The 16,845-nt window shown below is 47.9% G+C and overlaps 5 protein-coding genes across 5 annotated transcripts; 2 read left to right on the forward strand and 3 right to left on the reverse strand.

Moving 5' to 3' along the window:
• Window positions 1-8: 8 nt before the first annotated feature.
• Window positions 9-1,666, reverse strand: GGS25DRAFT_498121 (putative plasma membrane proteolipid 3). The gene is made up of 3 exons (XM_049261674.1): window positions 1,209-1,666; window positions 920-1,054; window positions 9-769 (listed from the first exon to the last, which is right to left on the reverse strand). Exons 1-3 carry the CDS (start codon window positions 1,223-1,225, stop codon window positions 748-750), a joined length of 174 nt encoding a protein of 57 aa, XP_049114464.1. The 5' UTR covers window positions 1,226-1,666; the 3' UTR covers window positions 9-747.
• Window positions 1,667-3,499: 1,833 nt separating this feature from the next.
• On the reverse strand, window positions 3,500-5,351 carry GGS25DRAFT_498123 (mitochondrial ribosomal protein). Its single transcript, XM_049261675.1, has 3 exons — window positions 4,703-5,351; window positions 4,338-4,624; window positions 3,500-4,252 (listed from the first exon to the last, which is right to left on the reverse strand). Exons 1-3 carry the CDS (start codon window positions 5,211-5,213, stop codon window positions 3,944-3,946), a joined length of 1,107 nt encoding a protein of 368 aa, XP_049114465.1. The 5' UTR covers window positions 5,214-5,351; the 3' UTR covers window positions 3,500-3,943.
• Window positions 5,352-5,580: 229 nt separating this feature from the next.
• Window positions 5,581-6,862, forward strand: GGS25DRAFT_498126 (glycosyltransferase family 1 protein). The gene is made up of 3 exons (XM_049261676.1): window positions 5,581-5,960; window positions 6,110-6,248; window positions 6,366-6,862. Exons 1-3 carry the CDS (start codon window positions 5,633-5,635, stop codon window positions 6,520-6,522), a joined length of 624 nt encoding a protein of 207 aa, XP_049114466.1. The 5' UTR covers window positions 5,581-5,632; the 3' UTR covers window positions 6,523-6,862.
• Window positions 6,863-7,232: 370 nt separating this feature from the next.
• GGS25DRAFT_357123 (WD40 repeat-like protein) lies at window positions 7,233-9,629 on the reverse strand. Its single transcript, XM_049258099.1, has 3 exons — window positions 9,310-9,629; window positions 9,055-9,232; window positions 7,233-8,987 (listed from the first exon to the last, which is right to left on the reverse strand). Exons 1-3 carry the CDS (start codon window positions 9,412-9,414, stop codon window positions 7,441-7,443), a joined length of 1,830 nt encoding a protein of 609 aa, XP_049114467.1. The 5' UTR covers window positions 9,415-9,629; the 3' UTR covers window positions 7,233-7,440.
• Window positions 9,630-14,944: 5,315 nt separating this feature from the next.
• GGS25DRAFT_498138 (Aldo/keto reductase) lies at window positions 14,945-16,598 on the forward strand. Its single transcript, XM_049261677.1, has 4 exons — window positions 14,945-15,254; window positions 15,347-15,421; window positions 15,500-15,579; window positions 15,699-16,598. The coding sequence occupies exons 1-4, from the start codon at window positions 15,137-15,139 to the stop codon at window positions 16,464-16,466; spliced, it is 1,041 nt and encodes a 346-aa protein (XP_049114468.1). The 5' UTR covers window positions 14,945-15,136; the 3' UTR covers window positions 16,467-16,598.
• The last annotated feature ends 247 nt before the right edge of the window (window positions 16,599-16,845 follow it).

Here is a 16,845-nt window from a genome sequence, read left to right on the forward strand (position 1 = left end):
CTTTCACGGCCATATTGATGAGACAAATTGTAGAGGAATAATGATTTTTAAAGGGGGTATCGAAATTCATAATCATTAATTGCAAGTAGCAAATCTAGAACCGTCATTCAGACACATAGCAGCAGCCAATTGGACTGCTCAGCTGACCCCCAGATTCATTCCCCATGCCACCGCCAAAGACCGTCCGACTCATCCGCCCGTCCGTTACGGTTATTCATTATTAGGTGAGATTTCCCATGATAGGAAATATCGAAGAGAATGAAAAGAGAGAATAAAAAAACCGGTCGAGGAAAAACGAAGACATTGGCGTAGATGATTGTCGGGAAAGAATTGGCGAAAAGCGGGTGGACTAGACATGGGCAAGGTTTTTTCTTGTTCGGATGGCTGGGAACGAAAAAGTCGGGTGACGTCGATTCCAGAACCCCAAAAATAAACCATACCAATGATCAACACCCCACTTCAGTCTAGCGCAACGTCGAAGAATGGTAAAATAGTCGAGTCGAGGCGAGTCGAGTCAAGTAGCGTCGTACCATGGCTGGATCCACGCAAGACGTCTCGAAGAAGAAAAGAACCAGGAACCATTATGCTGTCACATCATTGGTCCAACCTTTTTGTTTTTCTTTGTTTTGTTTTTTCCGTCCATGCCGTCTCATGCTTGAAATCCCGGCTATGCTGTCCTGCTTGCACGACAAAAGAAGAGGGAAACGTCGCGGTGGGTCTCAAGACTGGAGAGAAAGCTCCATCGTGCTAATATTTCAGAATGATGTATCTACAGGGATGATGGTGGTTAGCTTATGCATGATAGCCAATGCGCTAAGAAGAATAACGAGAAAAGAGGAACTTGACGGAAGGACGTGGAGAGAGCGCGCAACATCAATTAAGTGTTGTGCAGTGCTGGGTAGTTAGAGGGAACACGTACAGCGCGTGGATGATTCCAGGGATGTAACCCAAAAGGGTGAGTAGAATGTTGATGCATAGGTCAGCGTGGCATCCTCGCTCTAGGAAGACGCCTAGAGGCGGTAGGATGATGGCAAGAATGATCTTGCAAATATCACTACAGGTTTCCAAGTCAGTACATTGTCTTGCTTTACAATCCTCGGAGTCAAGACAATCCTCCGACCCCGAGACAAAATGTCAAGCGGAAGTATAGAGGGGAATAGTCAGGATAGGATAGGATAGGATAGGACAGGACAGGTTTTGGAGCTTACCTTGCGGTGAAAGGCATTGTGAGTTAAGTTGGGGTTTTCGATTTGAATCAAGAATGGGTATCGAACGATGTATATTGAGCGCAACACTTGGAAAGAGTTGTTTGAGTTAAGATGGTGAGTAATAATGTTCAATGTTTATGTAGAACGAAGAAAACAATGTGTAAGGACGACGAGGGGTGGGAAGGGGGAGTACAGCTTAAATACGTGATACCCACAAAGTCAATGTTAGTTATGTTAGTTATGTTGGTTACCTATTGTCATAGCCTTGTAGGCTTGGTACATGTACTAGACGTACTAGACGTACTAGACTGTCTGTACCATCAATCTCATCCAATTAGTCCAATGCATCTGCTGTTTTCTTTGTGTGTATGTATACTAGGTAGTTAGTACTAGTTGTACATTACACGGCAAGTAGATGCCGTTCCTTGAAATTTCTTTGGTCGCGGGGGCCCTGGAACTATGATGCATTTACAACGAAACAAGGACCCAATTCGCTTGGGATTAGTGCGTCATACATTCTACATACACTGCGGGCAAACGTGCGCTAGCTCATAACCGTACATACATATGTATCCATATCCTTGCAATATATAATAAATATATAATAATAATGGGTCATGAAGGTTATGTAAAGCTACCTGTGCCTATGTACTCTTTTTCCTGCTTTCATTGGAAGGTTCAGTCAGGTTCTTTTGCTTTAATATTGATGGATTCATGTTACCTGATGATTTACAGCCCAATGAGCCCATATCCAGAATTGCTTGTCCATACATACATAAATCCAACTTTAAGATACGACTTTCTGTTACAACCCGTAACCTGCCCACCTCTTTGCTATATGTCATAGTTATCTCTCTTTACCTTTGCTTCAAAGTTGGCGATCAACTCAAAAAAGTACTATGTATGCAATCATCTTACGAAAACCACCCACCTATGAGATAATCCAATAGCTTCTAGTACCTGCATAAAACATAGCTTCTCGTGATCTTCCCGCCGTCACGAGTCTAAAAAAATGTTTGGAATGACATGACGTCAGATAATGTGGCGCAGCTCGGCAGTGGTGTGGCAAGTCACACACTACGATCGTGGCTTGACGCCTTCGATTTTGAGCACTGAGGTCTAGGCCGCTGCTAAGCTCTCTGCTAGGCCCTACCTAATTAATTAATACTTGTACCTAGTATTACCTACATATGTAGTACTTAGCAGTCTGGTACTTCGCCTGGAACGTTTGCCAACCTTGATATTCTATTGGAACGCGCGGTCCTGATCTAGTATGATCCTTGTTTTCTTCTCTTTTTCTTATTCGGATCATGTACTACGTATATTTATAGCTGTGTAGACCTTGACGAGCTGGACCTGCGTAAAATGTGTGGCTCATGATGGAGGGCAGGCAAAGTGGCACATACTCAAGAAACACATGTGCAAAATGAAGGGTAAAAACATGAATTCGGTGACGGCTTACAACGGGAGGTGGTCGGGTGGCTTCGAACATTGATACATAGCCGTCATCATTCAGTACACATCCCTCGCCTTCGTTTCGAGACGCACCAAATCTTACTAAGCCCCAACCCTCTCATATGTATCTCCCTACGTAGTATTATTCTCTCAATAATTGTATGCTCCTCGAGTTCCTTGTTCGAAACTACTGAAATCAAGTCAAATTAGATCATGTACTACATACTACATACTACATCTGTCTGCTTTGAAGTGGAGTTAGACATACATATATCTACCTACCTAACCTACATTCTAACCTACATAAGTGTGTATGCACTTATTACTAGGCAGCCAGGTAGGTGGGATTCTCTAAAACCCACCTGGGCAGATATCCGCCAGATAGAAGCGCATCCCGTAGCCGAACTTCCGCGCTGGATCCGGGGGTTCCAGAATAATCAGACATGCATCGATGCCGAATGCCGCCTTGGCAATAACTCAATTGTCACTTGCATTCCATGTGGAGCCCCGCCGTTCAGGACCGCAGAGTGAAGCCGAATAGCCATTTCACTAACGCTGATTTATCGATGATTACTTAACCTAGGTGGTTACAGTATAAAATGCTATCCTGGTAGTTGTGGCTGACCTAGCTTGCAATGTGATGATACCAATTCAGTTCGTGGAGAGAGATAACTCAGAACATAGCTAACCTAGGTAGGTAGGCAGCAAAGGTTCCTGGGCATGCCATCAAGTAGGTAGGTATAACATAGGTATAGACATAGACATTAGGACCTCGGTCCCCTTACCCTTCGCATCCTTATCTACAAACCCAGCCCATGGGGTTGCACCATCCTACGCACCTCACCTCAGGAACCCCTAGAATTCCAAGTTCTCATGCATCTATGTGTACCTGCCCCTGACTTAAATCATCGGTACACCAATACATAGCTACGCTTGTTCCAAAAGGTTTATGTAGGCTACTGGATAGTAGGCTATTGGGCAGGCTGGGCCGCATGTCCAAGTGTGGGAGATGATTGGAATATTAGTAGGCATGAACCAGATTGCCGGGTTCCAGGTTTGCTCTTGGAGAGTACCTGAAGGGGCACGTCTACAGCTGCAAGTCACCCTTCCGGATTGCATTAGGCTTCTTCTCCGTCTCAGTTCCCAGTGGCCACAAGACCATTCTCCAGGCCGAGCTAACTTTGATGTTTTGCATGTATTTTACATTTATACAACCAGCTGCGCATCGAAGGCCGAAGTTTGGCTTCAGCTTTTCTTTACTTATAGTAATATACACCTCATCAGAACCTTCTAGACGGAGCCTGCTGGCTGCCCCTCTGCGCCGATCCCAGCGACCGCGCCATGACGAGATCAGCCATGCCGTGCTCGCCGCGGGGCGAGCTGAAGAACTGCTCGATCCTCTCCTTGCCGTTGATCAGGGCGCCGACCTCCTCCTTGGACTGGTCGAGCAGCAGCGACTTCTGCCGCTCGGCCTCGAGGAACTTCCGCCGCTCCTCCGTCATCCGCCACTCTCGCGGGAACTTGGGCTTGACCTTGAACTTGTGGTGGCGCACGTCTAGCGGGATGTCCTCGAACATGTCGGTTGGGTCCTGGGGTATATGGTAAGCAAACAGTCTTACACTAGCTAGTCGGAGTAGAGTAAGTAAGTAGGTTATAGGGAGGCGTAATATATACCTTTGCATTTTTGATCAGACTATCCACCAAGTCGCCTAGATATCGCTTGTTTTGCGCCTGATGCTCGAACTGCTCACAGCTCATTTTCGCGACTTCGGTCTCCGGGTTGAAGCGGGGGCCCAGCAACTTCTTCAACTTTAGCTGTTGGGCTTCGGTGAGGGGCAAATCCTTCGGCGAGAACTCCACCACGACTTTCTTCTCCGCCGGGTGGAACTCGCCCATGTATGTTGTATATCGGAACCGTAAAGGTTCTTGGGCGGTAGGGGGTTCGAAAGGCCTCGCGAGTTCTAAGGGTCGTGGTTAACGAAATGGGTGACTTGGAAGTTGTGCGAGCGCAAGGTGTAGCAGAGCACAAGGCTACTCACTAGATAGCAAGGGCATCTCCCAAGCAGCGATACGAGCATATTCTCTGTGTTCACGGAACTCCTCCAACTTGCCATGCGCCATGCTCATGATATCGTCTTCGTCGAACTCGTCTTCGTTGCGCTCGTCGGTATGTAAGTCGGTATCCTCCTCGTCATCGTGCCAGAAAGTCCTGTTCTGAAAAATCTTGGGTACTTTTTGGGCGTTGACCAAGACGGTGCTTGCTCTTCCCACAGTGTGCTCCTGCAATCGCATCGTTGCCTCTAATTCGGGACTCCACGTCTGCTCGTAGTGCAGCTCCTGTTCCAGTTCGGCTATCTCCGCATCGTCCTCATCGTCCTCGTTCTCTTCCCGCCCCCTGCTTTGATTCTTTCCTGGACCGGGGCCCCATTGTATCGGAGTGGAAGAGAATGGGCGGTTTGCGACGTAGATGGGACCGCCAATTCTTCGGGGAGCTGGAGTATGTCGAAGAGCCCGCAGGCATATCCGCATCGACTGTACTCCAGAAGCCATGGCGGGAATTAGCGGCTAGTCATCAGCATCCGATCAAGTTGCGAAGAATGTGGAATTCGGCAAGATGCAACTTGGGATTAATAGTTCGGATCAAGTTCGCTGAATTGATACGAAATCGTAAAATGGTATAAATTACACCAATAAATTGCGTAGCAAAAAGCTCAAAAAGTTCAAAATTCGGCCTTTATAGATTGGGCTTGTGATTGGTCAATCACCGACCCCACCATACTAGGTACTTGCTTCGGGACACTACGCCACAGGTACGTACTGCAAGTGTACAGTGTATATACATGTATAGTGTATATACATATACAGTGTATATACATATGTACATATTCTCATATATATTCTCATCCATCAATGTTCAACATGTTCAACTACATAGTATCAAGCCATCCATCCCACCAAACCTCACCACCATGTCCGCCCCCCGGCGCAAAGAACGAATCGCCTTCGTGACCATCGGCGCAAGCGCCAGCTTCCAGCCTTTGATCGCCGAAGTCCTCTCGCCCGACTTCATCGCGAAGCTGAGGGCCGCGCGCTTCACGCACCTCATCGTGCAGTACGGCCCTGACCTCAGGTGCTTCGACGCCGCCAAGCCTGCCCCGGAGGGCCTCAACGACAACAACTCTCTCATCGTCACCGGCTTCGCTTACAAGGAGAGCCTGCGCAAGGAGATGGAGCTCACGACCGCCAAGGAAACTAGCGTCTTCGTTCGCGAGAAGGGACTCATTGTTACGCATGCTGGTAGGTTTGTTCCGTAGTGAAGCACTGGGTGTATTTCCGTCCAATCAATTTTGAGAGGATGAGGCAGTGGAAGATTAGAAGAAAGAGAGCAACGTTCATCTCAAGTCTCGGTTCACGCTGCTAATACTTTCTTTTCTCGCCAACGCCAGGCTCCGGCAGCATCCTCGATGCTCTCGACTTCGACACTACCGTCATTGCGGTGCCCAATCCGTCTTTGATGGACAACCACCAGTCGGAGATTGCCACCGAGATGGAGAACGAGGGATTTCTCATCCAGGGCAAGCTAGGGTATGTTTTCCTTCGCTCAGCTAGTCATCATTTTACTCACGCACCCGCCAAATCTCACTTTCATCACATACCTACCCACACAAGCACAACACTAACCCCCCCTCCCCTCCCCTCCAGCTCCCTCGCAACCCTCATCAACGACGACACTCTAACCCAGCCCACAAACCTGTGGCCCCCGGAGCCCACCGCCGACACGGCCTGGCAAGGCGGTCTCTGGGAAGTCATCAACTCCCTGATGCCCCAGCGCAAGCTATCCGATCGCACCGCCAAGTAAGGTATTCTCCCCATCTCTGGCAAACACCATGCCTTCTCGGTGGATAACCAGGCTTGATGATGCGTGGAGGAATGATGGGCTAACCGATGAAATGATGAATGAATGAACGCGTAAACGAATGCATCTCGGCGTTTGATGGATGGATGGATCGGGGGTTGTGCTCTTATTGATACCCTACCTACCTCACCAATTTGATTTTCTATAAGTAACAATTAGTTACCTGCTAAACCATCCCCCGTGGGATATGCACCTAACTTAGGTCCTGCCTATCGTACCTATCGTATGAACTCAATGAGCAGTTAGTTCAAAAACAGCAAGATCATGCTTGCTTTTTTTTTTTCAATATGCTGGCTTGCATTATGAATGAATGATCTGAAGATCTACTTATAACCATCTCCTTAGCCTCCTTTGATATGGCCATCAGAGCTAGGTACTGAGCTCTCAAATATCTACCTCCCTGTCTAGCTAGGTTCTCATATCCTCTGATGATGAATATGCGCATGATTTCCCAAGCATAGAGAAGTACCTACCTAAGGTAGGACATAAGGATATATGGTGAGCAAAGTACATACTAGGTATGTACTTAGGTATTTACCTAGGTAACCACAAAAATAATTCATAGTATATCAGATCAGCGAGTAGGTAGGTACTTGTCATATGAAATTCGAGTTGTATAAACGTGCCTTGTCTACATATGTAGTCATCGAAGGAGGAATGTCTTGCGAAGACAATGTGGGACCGCTAGGTACGAGAAGAAGAAGAAAAAGAATATAATATTTTCCTCTCTTGCTAATTCCCATGTTCATTTGTTTTTTTCTTCATCATTCGGCACATGTCCTGATACTCATGCGTAGCCTTAGCTTCATTTCATGTAATGAATCATGCTCTCTCTCACTCTTTCATCATCATCATCATCCTTTACTGCAAACCAGTAACTCCCCAAATCTTGACGGACGCGTCGCCACCCGCACTGGCGACTCTGCCACCACCCTGCACCCACGCAACACCGTAGACCCCATCCTTGTGTGCATTCAGCGCCTTGACCCTGCTCCCCGGCTTCGCCAAGCTCCACACGTAAACGTTCGTATCGAGCGCACCGCTGACCGCGTGAGTGCCCGCCTCGTTCCACGCGATGCTCGTCACACGGCCTGTGTGAGCAGACCACCGATCCGTCGCTATTTCGAGTGTCCCGGTTTTATATGCGTAAATCTTGCCTGCCGTGTTGCCAGCAGCCAACAACGCCCCATCGCGTGAGAATGCCAGAGCCGAGATTGGGGTCAGCGAGTTCTTCGCTTCGTGGGTTTGCATCAACTTGTTGCCATCTGACTTGTATAAGCGCACAGCGTTGTTGCTTAGCCCTACTGCGACTAGGGGCCCATGAGCCGCAATAGCTGTAGGCTGTGCGTTGGCGATATCGAGTGTCCCTGCGAGTTGGCCCTTGACGTAGGTCTCAATGCCGGTGGCTGTGGCCACATACACGCGTTCGTCTGCGGAGGCAACGCCCTTGGGTTGAGTGGATAGCTTCACAGATTCACCGGCAAACGTATTGGCCGACTCGTCGACTATGCGTAGAGTGTCGTCCCACCCAACACTATATGCCCTTCCGGTACTAGATGCAAAGTGCGTTACTTGGTTGGTGTGGCTCTGCCCATCTACAATGGTGCCCAGTCCAGATACGACGTCCCAACTGCAAACCCGGCCGTCGAAACTACCGGTCCATAGGGTTTGGCCTTTACCATCCGAGCCCACACCAAGAGCTGTTATGCTCTTGTTGTGTCCCTGAACGACCTTGATAGGCTTCGGGTTTCCTTCCACCAGGTAATTCAAGTCTCCGCTCAGGCTAAGACTGATGATTAGGCCATCGCTACGACCGTGAGGCCATACCACACCAACCTGTTGGTCTGGAACACTAACACCACCATCCCCTCCAAATCTCCATGTTTGCAAAACTTTTCCTGCCTCCACATCCCATACCTTTATGGTTTGGTCGGCACTAGCCGTGACGAATTTAGTCGAGTCCTTCGCCCAGCTGACAGCGAAGATACTACCGGTATGCTCACCCTCGCCGATGGCTTTGGTTGGCTCTCCTGTCTTCCCGTCGTACAGTTGAATTCGTTTATCTGCGCCGACGGTAACAAGGGTATTGCCATCCGGCGAGAAGGCAGTGCCTTGGACAAATCCCTTATGAAGGCCGGTAGACTTCGAGTTAAATTTGAATGGAGCACCATGTAAGAAGCACATTTCCATATCATCGCTAACCGTTGCAGCTCGAAGTGGCCTCATCTGCCTTATGGCAACCGAATTGATGACCTTGGAGTGGCCTGATACCTCACCCACGCTGTTGCCGCTGTCTGCAGTGATGCAATGTCCAAATCGCTCACGCCCATCACCTACGGCAATTATACGCTGCGAATCGCCATCCCATGCTATGTCATTGATGCGGCCCGAGATGATGGGATATTCTCCTAGAATGGCGCGCCGGGTTAGTCTGATATTCGAACTATCGACACAACCCCGGCCAGCAGCCAGTACCTTTGGTATTAACAGCTTCTATCGAGTCCCATACACGAACCGATCCTGATATGTCGCCACTGGCAATGTAGAAACCGCTCGGAGAGAATTTAGCTACGGTCGTTTGGGTAGTGTGGCCGGTATATTCTTTACAGCTAGAGGGATCGTCGATGGACCGAACGAAGATCGATTTCGCAGACTAATAACAATGCATATCGTTAGACCAAACAGCTACATCACCCTACAAAAGCCTATCAAACAATATAAACAACCTACAGCGTAAGCAATTCTTTCCCCTTTAGCGTCAGTCGATAGCTGCGTAGGTTGTCCTCTGGCTGTTGCCGGAGAAGCAGCAAGTATCTTCTCGATCGTTATCGACATTCCGGTACCTAGTAATAGTAATGAAATATCTTGACTATTCTCATAAATAGCAAGCTTGTAAAGACAGTGGGTAAAGGGTATACTGAGAGTCTGAACAAATAAACAAATCCAACTTTGAAGGTTTACTTTATGAAGCTTGTGAACGCGCAAATGTTAGGTAGAGAGAATGGAGGGGGGATGGAGGGGCACCTACTGCCAATCCCCATGTGCCTCTCTGTGGGGGCACTTTACTACAGTAACCTTAGGTCTATGGGTACCTACTAAATATGTGTGGCTGAAACGCTACTGGCACGCGTCAAACATACTAACCTAGGTAGTACCCTATTAGTAGTCGGGCTTCAATATCACCAACATCCAATACTTCAAAACCCAATGTATGCGCAAAACTGCTTTAGTATTGAGGCAACTATCTATCTAACCTAAGTTAGTAGTTATCGTGTAGGTAGCTACCTGTCTTTCCAGTAACTGCGCATGATTTCCTTAGCATCGAAGAACAAAACGTCTCAAAAGCATGTATGCATGCATCTGTTGTAGACCAGATAACCCTCTGACTGAATATAAACGAAACCAAGGCCCCATAATCATTATAGCCATAGCCCACGGCTTCCAGATACTCGTGTCGGGAGTTTACCATTCTACATTCTTGGTAAGAATTTCTGCAGGAATTTTCCAACCCTCATCACTAGGCTGAGCATCCTGACGAATATTCTTGGTCCAATCATCATCCGAGGTGGGCTTGAAGGAGCCCCATTCACCATCGCCGGCCGTATCAAAGCCAGATTCGCCATTGCCAGATTGAGTATTCTTGTTCTCTGCGCCGAATGTATCAACCGGGGCTTCTTCCATCTTGCATCGAACCACAGTGTGGCCCATCTCTCCACATCGAGAGCACTTGACACGGCTGTCTGTTTATCAACTTTGTTAGCCGTGAAATCATAAAGTGTATCGTAATGGCAGGCACTTACAGTCACGAGGCTTGGGGCATTCTTTCGAGACATGACCGAACTCGTCGCAGTTGCGGCATTGAATCTTCTTCGGGTTGGGGCAGTCTCGAGAGTTGTGGCCTTCCTCGCCACAGTTGTAGCATGCGCGGTTACGATCTCCTCCCTGGGGACAGTCCTTGGCATAGTGACCAGCTAGAATAATTCAGTCAGTGACATCCTTCAAGGAGGTTGAATATTTGGATAAGAACTCACTGCCGTTACATTTGCGGCACTCAACGTCATCACCGGCGCGACGGGGCTCGGGGCCTATGCTATTGTTAATAGAGAAATTGGTATGAGTAATAGGTGTTACTCACAGTCTGACGCCATATGGCCACTCTGACTATAATTTGGGTATATGGTTAGTAACGATCGACGATTGATATTTTATAGTAGGTGCAGACATACCCGCAGTTTCGGCAGCCATACTTGTCCTTGCGCGGCTCCGGACCTTATCTTGGTTAGCGAGCTATAAATGTGAATAATTTTCATCGTACTTACAATCGCGGATGCGATGGCCAGTCTGTTCGCAGTTATAACATTTTATGACCACGCGCTCTATCTCAAACTTCTCCTGGGGGCATCGCTTTGAAATGTGGCCAAGCTCGTTGCAGTTTGAGCACAAGGGCAAGCCGCGATCGACCATATCACCAGCATCCTGGAGGCGTGTCAAGTTCTCCTCAGGCGACGAAGGCCAATGCTCAGCCTCTCGGGGACGATGGGGAGTGGGACTGAAGCGATAGAGAACACGATACTTCTTGCCGAGATTGCCTTGGAGGTCCATGTGGGTATGCGTTGGGAACATCGAAGGGTTCTCGACAGCGATCAAGTACAGACCAATGCCCTGAGAGCGAAACGCTGTCTCAAGTTGAGGGTATTGAATTGTCGGCTCAGGCTTGAGATACTCCTGGATGCCTTCTTTGGCCTTATCCATGTCTTTCTCTACAGTACCCATCTTGATCTTTTCCCAGGCAAGTTCGGCGGTGACCTGCTGTACATGCGAGCGGTCAATCTTACGAGCGTTACTGCACTCAGAGGCCATGTGGCCTAAAAAAGAAAATATGGTTAGTTATCTACCTGGTGAGGGCATGTCACGTTGAATTGATTTTATTTCTTACCTTCCTCCTGACAATTTTTGCAGATCATGGGTGGCTTGTCGGGACAATCCTTAGCTCGATGGCCCTCTTTATTGCAGAAGTGGCATTCTCCAGTGAACTCCTGGGGAGGAGCAGTAGGGCAATCACGAATCAAGTGACCTTCTTCATTGCAGTGTCGGCACTTCATGACGCGAGGGTTAGGGCAATCAGCCTTGTTGTGACTTGATTACCGTGTCAGTAAACATTACCCCAGATGCCCTTAATCAACGATTTAACATACCCATCTTGGCCACAGTTGAAGCAGCCACGGCCATCTCCGGCTCCAGTTGCAACTCCGGCTCCAGTGCCGCCAGGAGTGTCGTCCCAGGTGGTGGAAGCGGCACCGGCATTGCCACCGTCGTCCCAAGACTGAATCTTGTCATCATTCCAAGTATGGGCCTTCTGGTCATCGCCACCCCAAGACGAGGTGACAGCTCCGTCCCATTCAGCCATATTGGTTACTTGGGTATAGTCCCTAAATATTTTTAAGTCTCTCGTTAGTTTTGTTCTGCATATGTTGGTAGAAATGGGGTCCGGACGTATGGTGGATTGTTGGATAGAGTGCTATTCAGAAACAAGGTTTCTGCTGTGGAGAACACTTGAATGAAATTATCAGAGAATATGAGGGATCACCGACGAACCGACGATGAAAATATGAAAGTAAAGAAGTGTATTGGAAGGTAATTTTTGGTTTGATGAATGGCAAATGTCTGGGCTCGCTGAAAGTCTAGGGGATCAACAAGCAGTAGGCACGACCTCACCAAGGTTTAGCCGACAGCGAGGATGAGGAATAAACAAAGTCAGGTATCCAAGCCAAAGAAGAGATTGCGTATCTTCAACTTGACCGGTCTCTCGAGGGGCTTCAGCGTATGTGTTGATAAGTGTAGATACTTTTCTACCAACGCGAAGCGTAATAGCAGGGGGGAAAGATAGAGGCAATCGTGAAAAGACAATTTTGTGTAATGAATCCTGGGAAGGAAGGGATATGTAGATGACTAATAAATAGAAAGTTATCATGGCATACCTTGAGTTGATCAATTGAAGGAACTGGATAGGATTGAACAGGTTGAGGGCCTGTTCAACTAATGGAAAGTGTCACTGGTGTTGTGAATATTCAGTGTTAGGTCTCCGTTTACCTAACAGGAAGTAGGTATTTATCTTGTCAATTAGCAAGATAGAAGAGAATGAAGAAGGGCTGGCAGAGCAAGTGCAATGTTGACTTGATCTCCCAGAAAGGTTCGTTCGTATGGGGGGGGAGGTGAAGAGGTGGAAGAAGGAAGAAGGAAGAGAAAGGCAGATGGAGCAGCAAGTTTAAATATTATTGTCCAGTGGTTACTGATTGTGATTTCGATCCTAGGCAATTACTTATTTGTTTAATTTCAGGCAGGAATATCGTTTCTTATATTATTAGGTAGGGGCGACCAAATATCGATTATCACTGAATCGTGCTTTCCGTAATACTTCAGATTCCAAAACTCGAAAGGCAAGTACCTATAACGTAGTGACCCAATAAATAACCTACACAATTTAAACGGTATGTATCTAACAGTATTAAATATATTAGATATCAAGGTGTAGTGCTTGTCATTAGAAATGAATAGACAAGTACGTTCATATATGCTGGTAATCAAGGACTCATATACCCCTTTTACCCCTTTCGCCCCTTTTCACCCCCTTTTCGGCCACTGTTATGCCAACATCGAAATGGCACACACAAAATCACAAAAGAAGACACATCCAAAATTAAAATCTTTTTCCAAGATCAATTAAAAATGATCAGTGAGGCAGCCCCATACCATATTAGGTGCTCTGTTCCAATATGTTCATTGGCGAGTGGATGGCTAAGCAGATCAGAGATTTCGACATATTAGGTACTTACCCAAGGTACCTGTGCACCATCTTTTGATTCTTGGTTAAAAAAACTGTGTTAGTCCTAATCTGGACAATTCAAGACATTCATGAGATTTTAATTCATGTCCCTTTATCAAGGCCAGACATAGTCGAAAAGGGAAATACAAAGATCATTGTGATTAACCTGCCACTTTTCTGTACTGGTAGATTTTGGCTTGTCCTAGAGTTATGTGATAGTACTATATGCTATAATACCCATCTCAGGCATGAAAACTTTTGCAAAGAAGATCGAAAATCCTAGGTATTTTTTACTTAAGTGCCTACATGACACACCCATAGGTACCTAGCCAACCCTGAACTTGAGCCTCAGAGAGCTTCTTATGTATGTAGAGAGGGTCACTAATGTGAGCCCAAGCTTATGGCCTTTTAAGGCTACCATAACTTGCCAACATGCATGCCTACATTATTAGATTGCTGCCAATTTGGGTTGATATTAATCTGGAAAGTTCTGGACCAATCTATCCGGCAGGTGTCATGCCTGGCAAGGAAAGAATTCAATTCAATAGTAGTTCTTCTCTCTGGAGGTAGGCAGTCGAATAAAATGACCATGTTAAAGGTGTTGTCAATGAAACGATAAATAGATATATAAAACTTTCCTTTACATGATGTTGGCTTCAGTAGATGTGCTCGAGCTCTCCTCATAAATTTTACTCCAGCCTCATTCACCTTGGTCGAAATGATAGCAATATCAAGCCATATAGCAATAATATTGTCATCAGATCTACGGGAAAGAGCATAGAAGCCCGCTTATGTGCTACCAAGTAAGCGCGTTTGTTCAGACGTCAAGTGTTTGCTGAAGGTCCCCGAGTTGGGGATAGCCTGGACCAGTGGACCTTATACTGGTGGTACCTGCCTAGCGAGGGTATTGGATGATTCATCTGATGTATGCAATACTATATACATACCTAACTACATATGTAGTCTATACTTATGTTACCTAGGTAGGTGCCTACATATATATCATTGAGTGTAGAAGTGGGATATATTCATGCTGTACCTGAAAGTTAACATATTCCACTATATATTAAGTTAAATCACAATTTTCAAGGTATGCCTATGATAATTAGACTGAAAAATATGGAAAGGCAAACAGTGATTCTAATATTCGTCGACGGGTCCTCAAATCGTTATCATGCATCAAACATGGGTTTACTTCGACAAGACAAGAACTCAGGACATAACTTATGTAAGTACATATGTAGGTTAAAACCTCAAAACTCTCGATAAATTGCAGTCGTGTTTAGGTAGCTACCCACATACCTCGCAGTATCCAAGGTAAGCACGACCTACAGGTAGGCATGTACTAGGATTTACAAAGACTCGGGTGACCTGTCACCGAAGGACCTCCAACAGTAGCCAGGGCCCAGGGGTATGTAGTTTCAAGTTACACCTTTATTCCAACTTCGTGTAACCCGAGTAGGTTTAGGTTAGAAATCGGAGACGTGCATATCCGCCGCAGCGCATCGACTCTCGGGTCTCCTCTTACTCGGTGAGTGACTACAAGCAAGAAAAAAAGAAGAAAATGAACTGTCAGAAACACATAAAAAAAGGCTGGCCTCCGCTGACTGTCACTTATGTAAACTGATAGAAATTAATAGACACACAAGACCAAATCTATACGCTTTTTCTCCGGGTACCTGCTTACACACATCTTTTCCATCACCGACAACCGCCCCCCTCCCCACATTCACCATGTCGGCCCCGCCTAACCTCCCGAAAATGAGCTACCGCCTCCTAGGCCGCTCCGGTCTCTATGTTTCGGCCATCTCGCTAGGCGGCTGGCTCACCTACGGCGGCCACGTTGATGACGGTAAGTAATACCTACTTATCCACCTACATACCGCAAAAGACTGCGGATTGCTGTATTTACATATTTACTCGCTAACACACGCCGATACCTAGAAAACACCTTCGCATGCATGAAAGCCGCCTATGACAGTGGCGTAAATTTCTTCGACTGCGCCGAGGGTTATGCAGGTAAGAAAGAGGCTTGAACCAACCCGCCCCCAAGAATAATGTATCAAAGCCGAAGGGCTAACAGTAGGGGAAATATAGATGGCAAGTCAGAAGAAGTGATGGGCGAAGCGATCCGTAAATTCGGCTGGAAGCGCAATGATCTCGTCATCTCAACCAAGGTAACCCCCATACCCCCTTACCTCCCTACCTCCCTACCTCTATCCCCCCACCAACCTATCAACGCACAACACCCCCTCTTGCCCACCTCCAACCCACTAACCCCCACCCCCCCCCCAAGGTCTACTACGGCTCCGCCTTCAGCGCCAACCCCGTAAACAACCGCGGCCTCAGCCGCAAGCACATCCTCGAGGGGACCTCCGCCAGCCTCACCCGCCTCGGCCTCACCTACGTCGACCTCCTCTACGCGCACCGGCCCGACCGCCTCACACCCATGGAAGAGACCGTGCGCGCCTTCAACCACCTGATCTCCAGCGGCCAAGCCCTATACTGGGGCACATCCGAGTGGAGCGCCGACGAGATCGCCTCCGCCTGGCGCGTCGCCGACCGCCTCGGCCTAGTCGGCCCTTTGATGGAACAGCCGCTGTACAACCTCCTCGACCGCGAGCGCGTCGAGCGCGAGTACGCGCACCTGTACCGGGAGACGGGGCTCGGGCTGACCGTGTACTCGCCCATGAAGTCCGGGATGCTCACCGGCAAATACACGGACGGCGTGCCGCCGGACTCGCGCTTCGCGCAGGAGGGGGTCGAGTACATCGCGGGGTACTGGCGGCGGACGGGCAAGGAGGCGTGGGACGCCAACATCGCGCGCGTTAATAGACTGAGGCCGATCGCGGAGCAGCTGGGGGTGACGCAGGGCCAGCTGGCGCTGGCGTGGGTGCTGCGGAACCCGCACGTCAGCTCGGCGATCACGGGCGCGAGCCGGCCCGAGCAGGTGTATGAGAATGTGCGGGCGTTGGAGGTCGTGGATAAGCTGACGCCTGAGATCTTGGAGAAGATTGATGAGATACTGGAGAACAAGCCGCCGGCTATAGTGGAGAGGTTCTAGAATGGGACGCCTGCCTAAATTACCTAGGTGCCTACAGATTATACTCGACCAAGGTTACTGCCTAGGTGTGTATAAACATATCTACGGTTAAGAGAGAGTTCACGGAGAAAAATAGACGCAGACAGATTAGAATATCGATAGTTGTTTCGAGTAACTCGTTCTCGGTAGGTTGGCCGAGTAAGAAGATACCTAGTAATTAATATCTAGCGAGAAAAACTGTAAGGAGGTTCTAGATACGCCTGATGCTGGTGATCTGCAGCAAACTCCCGTGCAGATTCTAACCCCTTTCCCTTTATACCTGTATCACACTGATATCCTAGACAGGCCAATAACCCGTGTAGCCCGGCGTACCATTAGCGGAATCCATCGCCCATCGTAT

Source organism: Hypoxylon fragiforme, assembly GCF_022984875.1.
Source record: "Hypoxylon fragiforme strain CBS 206.31 chromosome Unknown GGS25scaffold_7, whole genome shotgun sequence".
NCBI classification, from domain to species: domain Eukaryota; kingdom Fungi; phylum Ascomycota; class Sordariomycetes; order Xylariales; family Hypoxylaceae; genus Hypoxylon; species Hypoxylon fragiforme.